The sequence below is a fragment of the Pongo abelii genome, chromosome 4, assembly GCF_028885655.2.
Source record: "Pongo abelii isolate AG06213 chromosome 4, NHGRI_mPonAbe1-v2.0_pri, whole genome shotgun sequence".
NCBI classification, from domain to species: Eukaryota; Metazoa; Chordata; class Mammalia; order Primates; family Hominidae; genus Pongo; species Pongo abelii.
The window spans coordinates 7638120-7658221 of record NC_071989.2 but is presented as its reverse complement, the minus strand read 5'-3'; the positions used below and the strand labels follow the sequence as shown (position 1 = coordinate 7658221).

The 20102-nt window shown below is 41.5% G+C and overlaps 1 protein-coding gene across 3 annotated transcripts in view; it reads right to left on the bottom strand.

Moving 5' to 3' along the window:
* Positions 1–20102, bottom strand: part of ADCY2 (adenylate cyclase 2) — a 430421-nt gene that overhangs the window by 186082 nt on the left and 224237 nt on the right. For all 3 annotated transcript variants that reach the window (XM_024247608.2, XM_054555396.2, XM_054555397.2), the window contains exon 4: positions 13539–13688. In XM_024247608.2, coding sequence (XP_024103376.2) covers positions 13539–13688 — 150 coding nt within the window. The remainder of the gene's footprint in view (positions 1–13538; positions 13689–20102) is intronic.

Here is a 20102-nt window from a genome sequence, read left to right as displayed (position 1 = left end):
GGGAGGGAGAATGAAGCATTGTAAATCTCTGCTGTTTATCCTGGCTTGGTGTTTGAAGCTTCAAGATGACCAAGTATTACTTTTGTGAATGATGATATAAGTGAGCCTCATAATGAATAAGAAGGTGTATGCAATAATACCTGAGCTCATCCAGAGCAGTCATGAGGTATGGAGTGTGCAAAAATTGCATTTAACCTGCATAGAATTTAGAAAAGATAGAGGGAGAGATTTCGAATGGAGACACTAAATGGTGTAAGAATAATGCAAGAGTCCAAGGATTGCTATAAACGATGAGGAGTACAAAGTATTGGAAGACATGGTTTTAGGACTACTGATAATAACTAATTATCACAAAATAAAAAAGCCACAGGTGGTTGCTCCAGCCATTTCCTTGGGTTAAATGTGAGAAAGCAGCAACAGGTGTCCTGAGCCTTTCTCACTGCTGTGCAGTGGACTCTTGGTCATTTTGAAACTTCAAACACCAAGCAAGTATAAAGAGCAGAGATTTACAATGCTTTATTCTTCCTCCCAGGCCCATACTTCTATAATTAATTATATGTATGGATTAATACATATTATGAAGGTTGCTCAGAGAGAGAGAGAGCAAGAGAGAAAGAGCAAGCTAGTGCAGAACATATTTCTGTGTTTTGTCAGTTGGTGTTTGGAGAGTATATGTTCTCACTTACTCCATGAAGGGCACTGTAGTAGGTTCTAATACTCTAAAGAAAAATAATGAAATAATAGCCATTGCCCCCTGTATTAGTCCATTTTCACACTGCTGAAAAACACATACCCGAGACTGGGCAATTCACAAAAGAAAGAGGTTTAATGGACTTACAGTTCCACGTGGCTGGGGAAGCCTCACAATCATGGTAGAAAGCAAGGAGAAGCAAGTCACATCTTACATGGATGGCAGCCAGTGGAGGGAAACTCCTGTTTTTAAAACCATCAGATCTCATGAGACTTACTCACTATCATGAGAACAGCACGAGAAAGACCCACCCCCATGATTCAGTGATCTCCCAGCTAGACACTCCCACAACACATGGGAATTATGGGAGCTACAGGATGAGATTTGGGTGGGGCCACAGAGCCAAACTGTATCACCGCCAAAGATTTCAGAGTCTGGTTTCCGGATGGCAGATATGGGCCCTAAACAGGCTGGCTAGGAAGCTGATGACCCTAGGAAATGAATCTCTGAGTCACTTCATCCAGGATCAAACTCTCTGATGTCTGCTGAAATGGCTGCTGCATTCCAGTGATCCCTGGACTGGCAGAGTCACAGGAAGAGTCTGTGCTGAGACTTCTGCAAGGCACTTACACACATTGGCCTCATGCTGGGAGTGTGTTTTGTTTCTTTCATCATTGGCATCATGCCTCATGCCGGGAGTGTGTTTTCTTTCTTTCAAATGCACTTTTCTTCCTCCAATCATTGGTTCCTGCCCCGGAGGAACAGAAACACACTAGAATGGCAGAGTCCACACTACTAAGTAAACCTTGTCCAAGGGATGGTCATTTTCTTCAGGGCAGAGGTCATAGGTGCGGGCTGCTGAGCCTCAAATTCTATCAGATGGCTCTGAACTCATTCTATAGTCAATGATAAAATATTCCTGTTTTTATTCTATGCTACTGGTTTAGAAAATAAAGTCTTAATTTCCTGGAGAATCTGCCTCACGAGGAGCCAGAAAGGCATAGAAAATAGGACCACACACACAAAAATATATGATAACAAAGAAAATTCCATCTGGAGGCCAAACACGATTTGCTAACCTCCTGTCGCCTTGAATCTGCTCAATCACCAGGTGCCCAAGTCCACAGCACAGCAGTGAGAAAGGCTCAGGATATCTGTTGCTGCTTTCTCACGTTTAACCCATGATGGCTGGAGCTGCCACCTGTGGCTTTTTTATTTTTGCATTTCAGCTCTAATAATTCTACTTGCTGCTGACTGATGTTTATCTGGAGGAGAAGCTCCTAGCCTTCTTGCTTTTTCCATATTTATAATGAGGATTGTGCTTGTAGTTAAACTGCCCAACCTTGAAACTCTCAAGCTCTGGATAGCAGTTCTTTCCCGGAATATGGTTATAACGTGACATGCACTGATATGTGCAGATTCCTTTGCCTAGAGGATCAGTTGGTTTACTTTTAACATTTAATTTTATATTTTTGCTTTAATATACTTCTAAAACATAATTAAACTTAGTAGAGGCTTGAATTTCTGTCTTAATGTATTCTTTTCATTTTACCTAAAATCTTGTTGACATTTTATTCCTTTTCATGCTTTCCAGGTTATTTGCCTATTTTTAAATAACTTTTCCTTTGTTTCTATTTGGATTAAAACCTTTTTAGTAGCTATTACCAGAACATTAGCTACAATGGACTACAGCTGTGATTATTTAGTAACTGTAATGAATGTAATGCAGCAAACTCAGTTGCCTTTCTCCTTCTTCTTTTCTTTTTTTTTGAGACGGAGTCTCACTCTGTCACCCAGGCTGTAGTGCAGTGTTGTGATCTTGGCTCACTGCAACCTCCGCCTTCTGGGCTCAAGTGATTCTTCTGCCTCAGCCTCCTGAGTAGCTGAGATTACAGGCGCTCACCACTACATCTGGCTAATTTTTGTATTTCTAGTAGAGACAGGGTTTCGCCATTTTGGCCAGGCGGGTCTTGAACTCCTGACCTCAGGTGATCCGCCCGCCTTGGCCTTCCAAAGGGCTGGGATTATAAGTCTGAGCCACCGCACCCAGCCCCAACTGTTGCCTTTCTATAAAAATCAACCAACCCTTGTGCCCATCCCTTCCTTAGAATCAATGATTCAGAATACAACACATTAGGAAAACTATGTAATGTAATAAATTAGAAATAATTAACAGGCAATTTAAAATGTATTACCAAAGATGCCATATTAAGATATGTTATACAACTTTGATTTATGCCATGAGCATAGAAAATCTTGAACAAACTCCTCGGCATTTCTTGGCTCCTCTTCCCTGCTACATACATCAGAAGAGCTGTGGGAACTCACTTCATGGCTTCTGCACCTCCTGTCTTCTCTTCACCCAACCTCAGTCACTTTAGCACGATTGCTTCACTTAAACGTATTGTCCAGGCCACTGGTGACCACCATTTGTTCAAGACCAGCGGCCACTTCTTTACCCTCTTCTCACTATGACTCTTCAATATGTGACTATGTTGGCCACTATCCCACTTATACCTTCTTCTCTTGTCTTCTATTGAACAATTCTCTCTGGCTTTTCCCCTATTGTAGTGAATTCTTATAATTTTTTGTTGGTTTGGGATCAATTTTAAATTTAGATTGGTCTTACTCAGGCAAAGCCTAATCATGTTTGACACAGTTTCCATTCCCCCACCTCCTTGCAGTTTCTCAAGGTGGTCAATCAAGACATCTGCCTTGTACACTGCCTTCTGGTAACCACCTCCCCGTGGGACAGCTGGATACACCCTACTAATCCCCACACCCTGCATAGACTGCACAGGTATCCCACCCACACTGACCTTCTCTCAGTCACAGCATGACCCCATAGGGTCATGTGCCCGCTTGTTCTAAACCCACCAATTAGAAACCCGATTGCATAATGTCCTGAACCCCAATAAAGGCTTTGGCCCAGAGCTCCCTCTGTCTCTTGTTCTGCACCTGCTGGTTGAGCCTGTGTGTTCCGGATGGCTCCTTGCTTTTTGCTGGCCCTGCAAATGGTGCTGTGCCCTCTCTTACCCAGATCTGTAGACAATAAACTGCTTCTGCCATTTCACGGGTTCTGATGAGTTGCCTTTTCTACCCCATCCTAACTTCTTTCCTGGTCAGGGCTCTCCGGGAGAGTGGCTGTCTTGGTAGGAATAAACTGGATACAGGTCAGACGAGAGCCACAAGGGCATGTGTCAGGATAAACAAGCTTCCCGTGAGAGGGACACCTGGCCACAGGTTGGACACTTAGGAATCAGGCCATCTGTGAGGTCAAAGAAGGATTCCATGAAAGGCATATGGGAAACACCCACAACCACATCCCCAGGATCCCCGTCAGGGCAGGGCTAGAGTTTCCAGCCACTATCATGAGAGGGAACTCAAGACTAAATTAGGAAAAAACAAATCATCTATATAACTGGTTGATTTTTCTCAGTGACTTGGGCTTCATCTTCCTCTATTCCTGCTCAAATGTTCGTGTGCTTTGAGGTTTGGTCCTGGACACTTTTTATCTTTTCTAATCCCACTCTCTCCTTGGGGCATCTCATCTGGTCCTGTAGCTTGAAATAGCAACTATATGCTGATGCCTTTCAAGTTCACATCTTTAACTCCAGATCTTATTTACAGCTGCTGGCTCGGCATCTTGAAATTAGCTGTTAAAAACTCAACTCTGGATTTCTACTGTACCTTACCTCCCAATAAATAATGTGACCAAGATGTTGAAATGTTAGATGCCACACCAACCATCATCCAGTTACGCAAGCTCAAAACCCAGAAGGCTCTCTTCATTATTTTATTTTTATTTCACTCAGCATCTAATCCAAAAGTAACCCATACTAAATCAATTTTAAAATATGTCCTAAATCTGTCCACTCTCACCCAAGCTATTCCTGTATCCAGCCTGTACTGCTGCGATAGTATCCCATGGCTTCTAAGGAGTCACCTACTAACACTCATCCCTTCTCCAACCCATCCCCTACTAGGAGCCAGAAGGATCCTCTAAGAATGTTAATCAGTTTACGTTGCTATCTTACTCAAAACCCTTCAGTGACTTCCCACTCAATATAACATCCCAAGTCCTTGACCCACCTTCCAAGGCCCAGCGTGTAGTCTGGCTCCTGCCTCTCTCTCCCCAACTGTCCCACTGACCCCTATGTTTCTCAAACAGGCCACCCGGCTCCTGACTCAAGACCTTGGTAGTTCCCATTTATTTTGCTGGAAACATTTTTCTTCAGGCCCTCCTAGGTCTGAGAGCTTCAGCAATTCGTATTTCAACCTAGATATCACATCCCCAGAGAAGCCTCCCTGCCTGGCCTCTCCAACAGGCCTCTTGGTCTTCTCCAGCCACCATGCTTCATCACATTATCTTGTTATATCTTCTCATGAAATTATGGGTTTGATAAGTTACAGTCTGTCCCCTGCTATTAGAATTTAAGCACAAAGAGAACAGGTACCTCTAGTCTTGGCTACCTCTGCATTCCCCAACCTGGGAAAATCGCCAGCACCTAACAAGCCAAAAAAAAAAAAAAACTGTAAATTTGATAAATAGGAGAAGAGGGCTTTTCTGTATCTTGTATAATCCTGTATTTAACAGAAGAACATATGTAAAAATACTATGCAATTTGAAAAGGGTATGAATGGGTTTATGTGAGTATCATTATCTCACATGCCTCTTGCATTGCATTCTGAGTGCATCATATAGTCCACATTTATGACAGCGTTAGTCTTCAGGAGGAATTTTCACATCCAGTAACACACATATATTAAATGGCCCATCATACGTAAATACATTAAAGTACTCTTCTACAGAAGTTCTAGGATAAAATTTCCTAAAATCTTGACAGCACTCAGATAACCCCAAAAGTAAAATCTCCAAAAATAATACCATTTGAAGACACATATATGGATACCTCGGTTCAGTAAACACATCACTAGTGCCATAGGAGGTATATGTATCTGCAACTATGCTCATGGTAATATACTATTAAATATGCACGATCAGTAACTTCAACATTTTGAAGTCAGCCCCATGAAAGTAAGTTCAAAATGCCTTTCCCCCCCATTAAAAGGCATAGTGGCCTATTCGTGATTACATTTGCAGGAAGAAAAATGACGGCAATCACAGAAGACTTGAGTTTTGTTTCTATATGTGACAAATATCACAAGAATGTTTAATGAAACAAAAGGGCTAATTTTAGAATTGCTTTTTATTGGGTTTATTTTACTGTTATCAAGTGATGTCAAATTTTCTTGAATCTTTTCACTAGATTATTCTTTGCCTATTAAACATTCTTACTAGCATGAAAGTACCATATCACAGAGTATTAAAAATAGGCAGTCCCCAGGAAATAGTGAAAATTCTAGGGCTCTCAGAAACATCAAAATCAGGTCCTCTCCTTAGTACACGACTTCTGGTTGTGGGGGCTTCTTGAGTATTATCAACAAAAATCTGCTTGTGATAATCTGGAGTAATATAACTGTTTCCAGGTGTTTCTTCAACAAGACAGGTGAGTTGCTTCTTCACTGTGGACATGAGCAGGAGGTCTTGCTCAAGTTTCTTATACAGAGGAAACTTCTAGAAGGTTTAATTTTATCATTTGGCTTCTCTACTGCCATGATGTAAATAGACACCTGCAAATATTTAACCATTAAAAGAATCTCTGCTTAATTAATTGCTATAATTCTTTTTTTTTTTTATTTTTTCCTTTAAAGCAAAATGTCTATTTTTTTTCTTTTTTTTTTTTTTTTGAGATAGAGTCTCGCTCTGTTGCCCAGGCTGGAGTGCAGTGGTGTGATCTTGGCTCACTGCCACCTCTGCCTCTCAGGTTCAAGCAATTCTCCTGCCTCAGCCTCCCAAGTAGAGTAGCTGCGATTCCAGGTGCTCACCACCACACCCAGCTAATTTTTGTATTTTTAGTAGAGACAGGGTTTTACCATGTTGGCCAGGCTGGTCTCAAACTCCTGACCTCAGATGATCCGCCCGCCTCGGCCTCCCAAAGTGCTGGGATTACAGGCATGAGCCACCGCGCCCTGCCAAAATGTCCTTTTTTTTTTTTTAAAGAATGAACAAATAGTTGCTAATGTGGCTTTTGTAAACCCCTATAATGGCCTGCATTTATATTCTTTGTTAGGCATCAAGACTAGACAGTGATTCCTGAGAGTTCCTTCATCCTCCCCCTGGATCTTGGATCTGTAACTGTTGACTCCTCCTTAAAGGAGGTTGATTGCACAGTCATAGCACAATCTTCATTGCAATCTTCTCAAATATGTAGTGATCTCAACCATTCTAACTAAAGGACTTCTCAGAAAATACTGCAGACTTGATTTAAGGATTATTGACAATTTTCTGGAATTAATTTTCGTTTCTCATTTAAAAGCATCCATAAACATCATGGCAAAATTGTAGCATCCTGAAACATCTTGTACTGGAATTTCTCAGTGAGGCATAACATCTGAGCTTCATGAGAATTTAAGTAACCAATATAATACAGTGTGGTACAAACTGAAAATATTTCTTAAAGTTCATTCTGATGGATTGGAATAGCAAACACTGTGATGAGAACCTTTTATAACATCTCAGCTCTTCATTTTTTTTTCAGTTTTCAAGTAAAGTGTATGTGTCGTCTTCCACATCATTTAATGTTTCACTAATGAAAGCTGAGATAAAAGCAATAACCAACACTGGCTTAAGCTATGCTCTCTGCACTGGGGAAGAGATGCCAAAGAGAAAAGTATATACTAATCATTTACAGAATGAAAAAAATGTGATGACCAAGATGGATGGAAGTTACAGCCTCTTTATCAAGGAAGAGATACCAAAGAAAAAAATGACACAACTAATGATTTAATAAAAGATGAAAAGTGGAGATCTCAAAAACATAAGCGGGCGGTGTGGGAGAGTTTAATTAATGGTCTGAGATGTCAGAACCCAGGCAAGGCCTTTGTATCTGAGCCAAACTGTACCTGCCGCACGATGTGTGTTTCTCCTGTTAGGCTCTCTCTGTTGGGCGCATCCCCCAGCCCTGCACCTCAAAGCTCAGGCATGACATTTATATTAAAATGTGCTGCTTTAATTCTTCAGCAACTGCAGTGAGAAAGTCTCACTGGCTTGAATTCCTCTCATACTATTAATGTCCAGCTTGGCTTTATGAAAAAGTACATAACTGTTGAGATGCCTCACCTCAAGTCCATGTAACAACTCAGGTTAAGACAATTGGGTAAAACAATTAGTCTTGTCATTGATAAGTCCTCGTAAGGTCCATTTCATTGGCAAAAGGTAAACTGAACATGCAGAGATGGGGTTGGTAAAAGACTGTTTTGAATAACTCACCACCACATGTCCAAGCAGACAAAGCTGCAGACTCCTCTGTTCAATCTTCTTGCCTCCAGGAAGAAGAAAGCTGACCCTGGAGGGATCTTTGGGGATGGCATGGCTGGCATCAGACCCTCCCCATGCCTCACAGAGGGAGTAGGACGGCAGCTGATTTCTGTTGCTTCATGTTAGTGCATGAGAATTCAATGGAAGAACAGCTACGGACTGCCTTCTTAGCAGGATAACATTTCGGATGCTTAAAGTTGCTCAAAGTGGTTCCTACTCTTTGTAGGACTTCCATCAAAGAGTCCTTCATGTCCCGGAAAATCTCCAGTTAACATTCCCAGAGATCAGACCAGAAAACCCATGCAAAATCAACATGAAAGACAGAAGGGCCCTGGAAGTTACACTTACTCACTGAGTGATCTGGGCCAAGTAATGTGAACAGTTTCTTTATTCGGTTTAAATGGGAAAAAGGACTTAGGTCCTAGAGTTGCTATAGGAATAAAGAAGACGGAGAGTGGCAGGCTGACTAACGGTCCCACAAAAGTATCTCCATCTTAATCCTTGGAATCTGGGACTATGTTAGGTTACATGGCAAACCAGGAATTTTGTGGATGTGATTAAATTAAAGATCTTGAGACGGTGAGGTTATCTTGGATTAGCCTGGTTAGTCCAGTGTAATTACAGAAGCCGTAAGAGTAAAGCAGGAGGGTTGGAGTCAGAGGAAAGGAAGAAGATGCAACAGCAGAATCAAAAGTCAGAGACAGGCCGGGCTCAGTGGTTCATGCCTGTAATCCCAGCACTTTGGGAGGCCAAGGTGGGTGGATTGCTTGAGCTCAGGAGTGCAAGATCAGCCTGGACAACATGGCAAAACAAATACAAAATACAATAAATAACAAAAGTTAGCCAGCTGTGGTGGTGGACACCTGTAGTCCCTCCTCCTTGGGAGACTGAGGTGGGAGGATCTCTTGAGCCCCAGGGGGCAGAGGTTGCGGTGAGCCGAGATCATGACACTGTACTCCAGCCTGGGTGACAGAGCCAGACTGCATCTCAAAAAAAAAAAAAAAAAAAAAAAAAAAAGACAAAGAAGGAGAGAGAGAAAGCAATTGAAAGAGTCTATCTTCCTGACTTTACATATGGTGGAAAGGGGCTAGGATCTAGGAGCCAAAGAATGCAAGCAGTCTTCGGAAGCTTGAAAAGGCCAGGAAATGAATTCTCCCTTCAAAATCTCCAGAAAAAAATAGCCCTGCTAATATCTTGTCTTCAGCTCAGTGAGACTGATTTTGGACTTGTAACCTCTGAAACTGTAAGATAAAAAAATCTGTTCTGTTTTAAGCCATCAAATTTGTGGAAATTTGTTACAGCAGCAATAGGAGTCTGATACAACAGTACACACAGAGTACTACATAAACTACCCGGGATATTATAAAAACTTAAAGAAATAGTACTTGCTTCTGTTTGCTTTTCCAAATTTTAGCAGCCCAAATCTAGAAAAACTTCAAAAACTCTTCACCTTGTGAAACAAATGAGCCATAAAATGCATTCAATAAAGCCATTATAATACCTGCTATCACATTAGGATTAAAAACAGGTAAATTTGTCATTATCTACCCAGCCATGACCACCCAAGGATCACTTTCTTGTTCCACTAAATTCTGCAGAGAGGAAAACAATTTTGCATCCAAGGACAGCCAGAAAGACTACTGGTTCACTAACCCCCACAGAGAGTCACAGAATCCAGGTATAGCCTGGGGTCTCTGAGCCTCGCTTGACTAGTATTTTTTACTAAAAGGAATGTTCTGTCATATTTCATCCACAGGATGGTTCAGATTAAGTAAATCACATAAACATTTGTTAAATTATTTTAAAACAAAGACAATATATAAATTAAAGAGGGTTTATTCTCCCTCTATGAAATAGCAAACCTGGCTTTTACTCCTACGGAAACAGCATTCATTTCAACTGCCTGGGCAGTTAGCAAACAGTGTTCTTGTTTTGCTGTGAATCCAGCTCTCATTAATTCCTAAGAGCCTATTACATACCCCAGAGAGCAACACTCACTGAATATATGTTTTCTCAGGTCTGATAAGAGCCATCTGCCACACTACACGGTGCTCAGGAAACAGCCGTGGATTTTACTGTGGGATATGAAACTTAAGACAAAAGTCAAAACTCGAGACAGGTGAATACCTTCAGTTTCTAAAGCTGGCCTCAATTCCAAAGCAATGCATTATTTTCCCTACCTTGTAAAGAGTCATGATTTTTATTGTTCATAATGAGAACACTTTTAGGGCAAGAACACAACTCTGAGAAAATCTCTAGCAACATTTTTCATTCCTTCTTCCCTCAAAATCTTATAGTACAAATAGCCACTTTATTCAAGCATGGGCTTTAGTCTTTAGAAATTCATCTCACTTGCATCTGAAAAATATCACAAAATTTGAAGAAAAGAAAGCATGGGGTTTTGCAATTTTGAAAATATTTCAGAATATTTAGACAGGTCCCAATAGTTTCAGTACCCCACCCCCCATCCTGGGTGAAGAGGGACGGCTTCCTGGGCTAACCCGCCACTGCATCCTCTCCAAGGAGGAAGGACAGCAGAGAGTGGGGCTGTGAAACGAGGCCAAGGAACTCCCAAGGTGGCCGCCTCTCAACCTCTGGGAGCACCAGCTCTCTCTGACGCAGCTGCTAATGTGTACATTAAATTGGATGCTATTTATTTATCTGAACAATGACTGAAACTGTTTTCTGGCTGGTCAACACATATCCTTCCTGAATGAAGAACTTTGAAGGACATTACTGTTTGCCACAGTGACTGTGGATGAAGCGAAAGGTGGTTTGTGGTTCAGGGCAAGCAGGAAGTGACACATGGAACCCAAACCTGAATTTGATCAGTGGCCCTACTGGGCCTCAGTGTCTCAGGGGCCTCTCCCTTCTATGAAGGTCACACACATTGCCACTGGCCAGTTTTTACTAGTTTCCTTAAATCTATCAGATTATATCTTACTGATGGTTTTTTTTTTTTTTAAACCAAGATAATCTCTTCTTCCCATTTAATTACATGCTGGTCTGAGAAAAGTACAAACACATCTCGTCGTAGACACATATTCTCTGAAGCCCTAACAAGAAAGGTACTGCATTCTAGGAGTAGACTCTGGAAATGGACTTCCAACGATGGTGACAAAATGCTCTTGAGATGTAAAGTTGTATTCTATTAAACATATTTAATATCAGTTCTTATTTCTTTAAGAACTTTCTTCTCACTTTCTTTATTTTTAAAAGAATCACTGGCTTCTTTTCTGAAACTAGTAGATGCATGTCTTTCTAATGTCTCCCATGATGGTCCAGTTCTTGAGCTCCACAAGGTCAGTGTGGCTCCTCTAACCCTCAGCTCACTGTGGCAAGGGATGCCATGTGCTTTCGGCTGCTCAGGCCTCTTCAGAGAAATATGATGTGCAGGTGAGGTCAGTGACCTGAAACTGCTTTTATCAAAGCTGTTCCTAAAAATATTAGGTTATGTAATCCATCTACTTGGAATTTCTGTTCTCTGTAGCTTTAGTGCTATTTTGAAGGAGATTACAGAGCTGATGAAAAAAAAGTTAAACATGTCTGTAGGACCCAACTTGCTCCAGTCTGTACTGCTTGAGAAAGGAAACCATCTCTCCGAAAACATTTGAACCCTGTAGCATGCACTACAGCAGGACCACCCATGAATGCTAAGTGCTACTTGTCGAAACTGTGGAATTTTCTAGAACCCAGATGTAAAACATTACTGAAAATAGGTATATAAGAATAAACTGGATAATAGTCCCAAGTTAACAACTGTGTCTCTTAATTTTGAATTCAGAATATGACACACATCTAGAACAAACAAACAAAAACATCGGTTCCTGAATACCTTTGCTATACAGGTGGTAAGACAAAATGTATTTTTTAAAAAGAAACCATAATATTTGCCAATCATACCAATGCAAAGGCAGTGTTTACAGTTATATCCCAGTGCCTAGAGCCATGCCTGCCACAGCCTTGGTGTTCACTAAATATTTGTTGAATGAATGAACTAATATCCTGGATCCCTGTTTTCAAAAAAGAATGTGATTGCCATTCAGCAGTCCACACACAGACAAAGGACTAGTGCCAAAATTTAAAGGATATATTTTTTGCTCCCACCACAATACACTTTGATGAAATTTTATAGAGTGAACTAACTCAATACAACTTCACAAACAATAATTAAGGATCCATGATATGCCAAACACTGCTAAGAGCTTAGGTAATGTGATGAAGGCCCACAGGGAGGGGGAGCACAGTGTTTATGGCCAGCCATGCTAATTATTAGCTTTACAGACTGGGTTCCCAGTGAGAAATACACAAACCCAGGAACACACAGCTGTTCACATGGATATCTGCCATCACCCAGAGTGAAGCACAGCAAATCCAGGGCCCCTCTATGGCTTCTTCTCCATGTACATCTGTTGTGCCTGCTTTCCACCATCCTTGGTGTATCTTGGTCCCCGCACATCTCCTATTGTCTCCGTTGTTTGTTTTCTGTAATGCTTCCTTGCAGTCTATACATTTCCCTGATGTGCATTTGTGTCACCCACAACAATCAACCTAGGATGCCCCTAACAACGACACCTGGCTCCTCCCCAGACTCTTCAATCACCTCCCTGAGGAAGACTCCAACATTTCATCCTATGTGGACAACAGGTGCTGCAGGAAGTGCTGTGATGGCACAGTGCGGTGAGGGGGCGAGGAGGGGGAGGCTCATACTTCTGCTGGTGCAAATGCTTGTCACAAACACTAACCAGAAGTGAGCATCTTCATGAACTGTTCTTATTTGACTTCCCCAGCCACTTGTTGATGATGGTTGGCGTATGTGGCTGTGGGTGATCCTGGGTCCCTTGGTCTGAAGGCTGCATGGGGAAGATGCAGTCTTTGCTCTTTTGATCATAACTCTCTATTACAGTTTAGATGTTTGTCCCCTCCAAACCTCATGTTGAAATTTGATCCCCAGTGTTGGAGGTGAGGCCTGGTGGGAGGTGTTTGTGTCTTGGGGGTGGATCCCTCATGGACACATATATGCCCTCCCTGGGAAGGGAGTTGGAGGGAATTTCTCACTATATTGCTCCCATGAGAGCTGGTTGTTCAAAAGAGCCTGGCACTGCCCCTCCTTCCCTGCCTCTCTCTTGCTTCCTCTCTCGCCAAGTGATCCCTGCACATTACCCATTATCCATTAGTGGAGGCAGTTAAAGGCACTCACCAGAAGTAGACATGGCACAGGCTTCTTGTGCAGCCTGCAGAACCATAAGACAAATAAACCTCTTTTCTTGGTAAATTACCCAACCTCAGATATTCCTTTAAAGCAGCACTAAGCAGACTAAGACACTCCCCAGGTGCAGAGCCCAGGGTTTCTTCTCTGGTTTCTCTGAAGCTCATGAATGAATGAACCACACTCAACATTAATAGTAACAGCATCATTTTAATAATGCCTAAAGTAATGTGGATGTAAGATGAACCATGCATTACCTGTTGACGTTTTTCAAATTCCAACTTGATCCGGGACTTGATGCAATTACAGGTGTCCTGATACGTTTGCTGAAGAGCAAGTTCCATGAGGTGCTTATGGTAGGCTCCCGCCAGGTTCCCGCAGATGAAAATGATCACATTGGCCAAGATCTAAAGAGACAGAAAGAGCTGCTCAACAGGGTAACTGTTTCTCACTTGTGAATACAATCAAAACAAAGTGCACATTAGCAACAGTCTTCAGAGAGATAACTGCAGGAAGTTAATTTTACTTCTGTTTCCAATGTATCATTTTTATTTGCTTAACAGAAAACATCAATCTCCAGAAGAGTTCTGCCCTTTTCCTGGATCCATGCCCTTTGGTAGATGACTTTGCAGTCCCTCCCTCGACTTTGGGCTTAGCCATGAGATCTGCTTTGCTTTGGCTAATGCAATGTGGACAGAAATAACCATGAGCCAGATCCAGCCCAGGATTAGGAGACCTTTTGTTTTTCAGGTCACTCTCTTGCACCTCATTAGGAAAAGAACACTTCCGGGTAGCCCACCGGTCCCAAGATGAGAGACACATGGAGCAGAGCTGCCCTAGTCAACCTGCAGTCTATTATTGTGTACCTCTGAGATTTCATGGTTGTTATGCAGCATTATTGCGATACTAGGTGACTAATACAAACTGCCCTCACACCAAAACTGCATTTGCTGAGCCTGGATAAGTGACATTCACCCATTATCTTTTGTTTATGTAGAAATATGGTAGTCTTTCAAAACATATAACTCATTATTCTTTTAATGATTAAAACAATTCATGTTCATATAATTTGGGAGAAAAACAAAGATATAAAGACAAACTAAAAATAATCTCTAATTGTCCTGCCCAAGCAGAACACTCTGCTGTCCATATGGCCTTGTCTGCCTACTCCATTTTCCTCTGTATTTTCAAAATTGGTGGCATACTTTACTTTGTCAAGACCTCTATCTTGTTCCAAGAAGCTTCAGTTCATTCTGAATGTAGTTTTGTGCTTTGCTTTAACATTTAATAAAATATTTTTTAGCTCATATAAGTTCTGTAGAAACAGCATTTTAAATGCTTAGATAATATTCAGTTCTGTGACTGTATCATCCTTTAGATATGTCCATATTGTTCAATACTTATTAATATTCTGTGCATTTGTGTTATGCTATAGTGGTCAATCTCATGTATAAAGCTTTGGCTTCCTATTTGATCATTTCCTCAGACACAGTTACTGAAAAGCCATAAGTATTTTTAAGTTATTGATATGTATTGCAAAACTGCTCTCAGGAAATGTTCCATTTACATTATCATCAACAGTGTATGGCAATGGTCTTTTTAGTGTAACCCACTATTTACATAGAGCAAGCTCTTGTGTGTTCACGGCAAGACCTACAGGTCTATCTGTGAGTGGACAGACATATCTGGTTAAAATCCACTCTACCCTCCATTTCCACATGACTTGTATTCTCACCAAGACAGGTCAGTAGTGGCTTTAATAACAAGTCAGTGGCATCAGTTCCAAATATCCTATGCTCCTCCCTAAGAATCTCCCCATAACACAGACCACTTTATCACATTAATCATCCAACGTGGTGAGCAGGAGTGGCTGGAACCCATTATGGGAATTTTATTCCTAAATCTTCAAGGTTCCCTGTGACAGGACTGAACAGAGAATCATAGCTGTCCTCCCTCTCTATGCAGTGGGGGAGGTCACTCCTCCCAAGGAAAGCAGGATAAACTGGTCTAACTTGAGGGTTTGGGAAAAGGATATGAACCCTCTGCATCTTGAACCCTCTGCATCTTACCCCATCCTCCCCCACAAGCAGGGTCTTCCTCCCTGAAGTGGGTGGTCATCTCCATGTTCTGCATTCTCAGCCAAGCAGTGGACCTAGTGGGCCACTTGCCCCTGTGCTGGGAAAGACCTTGATTTGGGGACAGATGGCTGTAGTGAAAGATGGGTAAACTCAGGGGATAATCAGCAAGATCATTTATTCTTAACTGTACTCTCCAAATAGGTGTAAGTGTAATAAGGTGACATTTTGTTCTCTATCTACCCAATGCCTTGGTCTATCTCTCAAAGGGTTCTGAACACAGGAGGAAAACAGTGATATTAATTATTAGCCTCCTCAAGTCCTGCAAAATAAATGTTTGGGATACAGAGAAAAAAGAGGACAGAGTTAGAAATTAAAAGAATGATGTGATGAGTTTCTCTCTGAATAAATGCAAATGCACAATAGAAGCGGGGTCCAGAATGATGCAGATTAGAAGGGGCCTTCAATGCTGTTCCATGTAACTCACTCATTTCACAGAGATTTGGGGCCAGAGAGTTCCTAAAACTCACCCACATTCTCACAGCTAACCCCCATAATGTCCAGTTATGCATCTATATTTTATCTCCTCCACATTAGTATGGATAATTAAAATCTTTACTGGGAATTGCTCTGTGTGTGTGATCTGTGTGTGGTATATGCATGTGGTGTGCATACATGCATATAACTTGTGTGTAATCTGTGTGTGAAATGCATGCTTGAGTGACGTGTGTGCAGGTGATATGCAGGTAACACACGTGCTCTGTGTGGAAGGCCTATGTGCTCATAGTCTGTGTGTAAGCAGGTGCAGCAGCCCAGCACTTCGGAGCAATGTGGCAGTCTTCAGTATTACTTCTACAGATTTTCTAGCATCACAGGGCTCTCTTCCTTCCTATTGCCATACTGTGACGCATCACCTCTTCTGAGAATGTCAGTCCTGGAGCATGTGGAAAGCCCGGATGACCTTCCTGGCTTCTGATTAGAGGGGACCCTCCACTAGCTGAACAGGAGTTGATTTCAGCACCGTGTCCAATGGTGCATTGTCAATTAAGTCCTGCCATACTTTGCTTCTGCAAAATGACCATCTGCTTTGCTAAAAATTCTTCAGACCTTGTCATTGCTGGATATGCTTTGAAGAACAGTGCACCAAAGAATGCAGGAAACGAGAGAAGCCAACGCAAACCATGCTGCTCAGTGTTAGAAAATGCTAACTCCTTATTAGGTGTAGCTGAAATAATAATAAAAACAACTCAGTGATTATTCATGAGAGCTTTTTCTCTTCCTCCTCAGAAAATGCCTTCAAAGCAAACCCGTCAACATTTTAGGGAGTACATTCCTCCAAAATAAAAACCAAGTGTAAGCAACAGAACTGAATGAAGCCATCTTCTGTCCCTGGGCTTCCTCTGCAGGGCATAGAAACGGGGTACTTTGATACCGACACTGAGGCTCCAATATGAGTTTCTATCCTCTGGAATGTGAGTGCTGCCTTGTCCTGTTTTCCTAGAATCCCACTCCCCACTTATTTCCTCTGAATTCTCTTGGCTCAGAGGGCCTTGTTGTAACAGAACAGTTGGCCTTGAGTGTCACAGCTTTTTCCTTTATTGCCATAGGCTTTTCTTCCCCCACGTTGGGGCAGCCTGTATAGGGTAGTGCCCCCTCTGTGGCAGAATACTAACAGTAGACTGAATTCAGGGTGCTCCCCGCTGTGCTGCCTGGCCCTGTGCACAGAGCCAGTGTACCTGACCAGGCAAACGTTTCTTGTCCATTGAGAGGTTTCCAAACATTTGACAACAGAAGCTCATCCCAAGCAAGAGGAGGCCCCCTGGAGAGCAATGAGGCTTTGCATTTCTTGCTGCCTGTCTTCCAGCCAATGCTCTCCGACTGCCACATTCTACTGGCACACTTGCACTGCCACGGCAGCTAAGGAAAAACCTTCTTGGAGTCATTCATTCTGGATGCTGCATTGCTTCCAACAAATGTAATTTGAACCCCTCTTTTCTGTAGATAATGCGAAAGAATGCATTTACTGATTTTTAATTTATATATTCAAAGGAAAACTTTTAAGCAATATACAATGTAGGGCTTTAATGTCAAATAGAATATGATATGTCTTTTCTGATGGAAAACTTATCAAATTATAAGCCTGTTCCTGATACCCGGTTTCATCCCTATATTCTAAGGTTAATTGAATTGACCTTGGCATTTTGATAATGACACACATTTACAAATACAATTGATGTCCTAAATAATTTTTCTTTTAAAATGATGCATACATGGAATGACTTTATACAAGACCTAGGGCTGCGAGGAAGTGATTAGGTTACAATTTTCTTTTCAAAAGTAATATCAAAGCATTTTATTTTACAGAAGACTGTTAAGCAGAACCTCTGACAAACAATCCTATTTCCACAATGTTGAGTTTGTTTCATAGCATCATACCATCTTGATGTCTCCTTTTATCTTCTTGCTTCATTTAGCTACCTTCACATCTGTCAGAAAACAGGAGAGGAACTTGGCCTCCAGAGATGTCTTAGGAGGAAAATAAATTATTTAAGGTAATAATAGCAGTCAAGGTTTACCCTGAAGATTAAAACCAGGTCTTGAAATCGAGCATGCACGGGGTCTGGAATCTGCGTAAGTGGAACCGTGCCCACACATCCTCACAGAGGCTTGCTGTCTGCGCTGCACCCCATCTTCTCTTGATGTAAATGTGGGGTGATTTGTCAACACTTCACATGCTTCTCAGAGGATACAAATTAATGAATCCTGTACTTCTGGGAAGGGTGGTGTCTACTAGCAAATTATTATTATTATTTTGCTCCTTTCATAATGACCACCGTAGCCCTTCTAAATATACCGTCTATCTTTTCACCTTTAAAAGTACAGAGAGCAACGCAATCAGGAGAATGGACTTCTTTTATTATTTCATCTTATAGATGAGGCAACAAAAGGTACAAAAAATTAAGTGACCTGAGGGCTGTCGCCAGGCTGGGAGAGGCTCTCCAGATTGTCCCTGTATATTCTACAAAGCCCCTATTCATACGCATACAGTCAGATTTCTCCACCATACACACAACCCCCTCTAGGGCACGGGGAAGGTGTTTCTGAGGAATTTCTAAAGAGACACATGTTATTTTTTAAGAAACTAATTTTTTTCTTTATAAAGCATTTGTGTTTATGCTGTAAAGTGCTTTCATCATTTAAAGTTACATTAAGTTCTTGGAGACCATACGCCCATGGAGCCTTTACTGGTTCAGCTCATGCATCTCTGCGTGTTTAGAGGAGAGTGAGGGGAGGGTCAGGCTGCTCTCACCCAGGTCATGAGGCACAAGTGTGACCCCTCTGAGGATTATTTCACCTGGGAAGAAAACATTTAAGGGTATCAGGTCATTGTCTTTAAACATTTGAGAAATTATCACATGAGTTAGGCGACCACTCAGATCCCTCCTTGTGGCTTTGATATATTATGCATTTTAAAGAGTTTACTATTCTAATTCTTAACCTCATGTTGGGGTGGCAAACTAAAATGGCCCAAGCAGACACCAGGCAGCACCCTGCAGGCTGAGGGCAAAGCCAGGCTCCTGGTAATGAGGGAAAGGCCATCACTTAATGACAGTTTTTTTTTTTTTTTTTTCTATGAACTAACTGCACAGTGTCAAAGGAGAAAAGTTATAGCATTTGACACAGGTCATCAGCTTAAAACAAAGCAGATCATAAATATGCAAAAACACCAATTATAAGTCAAAGGAAAATAAAAGGGAAGACAAGGACATGATGAAGAGAGCTGGGAATGAATATTCAGTAAGCTCACATCTCATAAGCATCCAATTTGGCTTACAGAAAGCAATGCTCTTGCCTGGGGGAGAAAATGATCAGGTATAGTTTTCCTTAACTGATCTCTCAGACATGGCTGCAGAGAATCCCAATCCCATCTCCTTAGCATTTTTCACAGCCCTCTAAGAATTAAATTTGCTATGTGCAGTGGCCTCAGGGTTTCTGCTCTTTATCAGTCATTTAGTGACAATCAGGAACACTGTGCTTTGGTTAATGACATCCAGTGATCCTTAGAACATGTGCTAGGATCTTCTAATTTGAAGTCCCTTCAAATGAGGAGAAGTGGAGTCAGACAGTAAGGCATAAAGAAGATTGAAACACCAACTTTCTCAACAATGGATGTTATTAGGGCTTTGGGCTAAAAGACTAGAACCAAAAATTGGGAGTCAAATGCAATTTGATTTCCCATGGAAGTTTCCATTACAAAGTAGATAGTACTGTTGGTCATGATTATTATTTTCTTTATTCTTTTTATACCACATCTGTTGCTATTAAGTCTTTTTGAATAGCAGGCATCATGTTATTTTTCCAGATATATTTGGACTGAAGGGCTAAAGGGTCTTATAAGTAGATAGGTCTCATGTCTGGCTAATAACTAGAGTATGGCAGCTTGGAGGGCTCTTTGCTCCTCTCTGAACTGCTCCAGCAACTCTTTAAAAGCCAACTGGAAGAGATAAGCCTAGAAGATCTTCAGATCGTGATAGAAAGTTCCTCCCACAAATTAATTCATTGAGAACACAGTTTCCCTCCAAGAAGAGAAAGCTGAATTAACCATGCAGAAATCCAGACTTGTACTTCTCAGCTCAGTGACTGCAAACTTGAAATTGATGGGGAGAAGATTCACTTGATTATAGCTTAGAACCAGAGAAAAGGGAATAGCACGGAGTTTCCAATACTCAGGGCTCCACAGAAGAA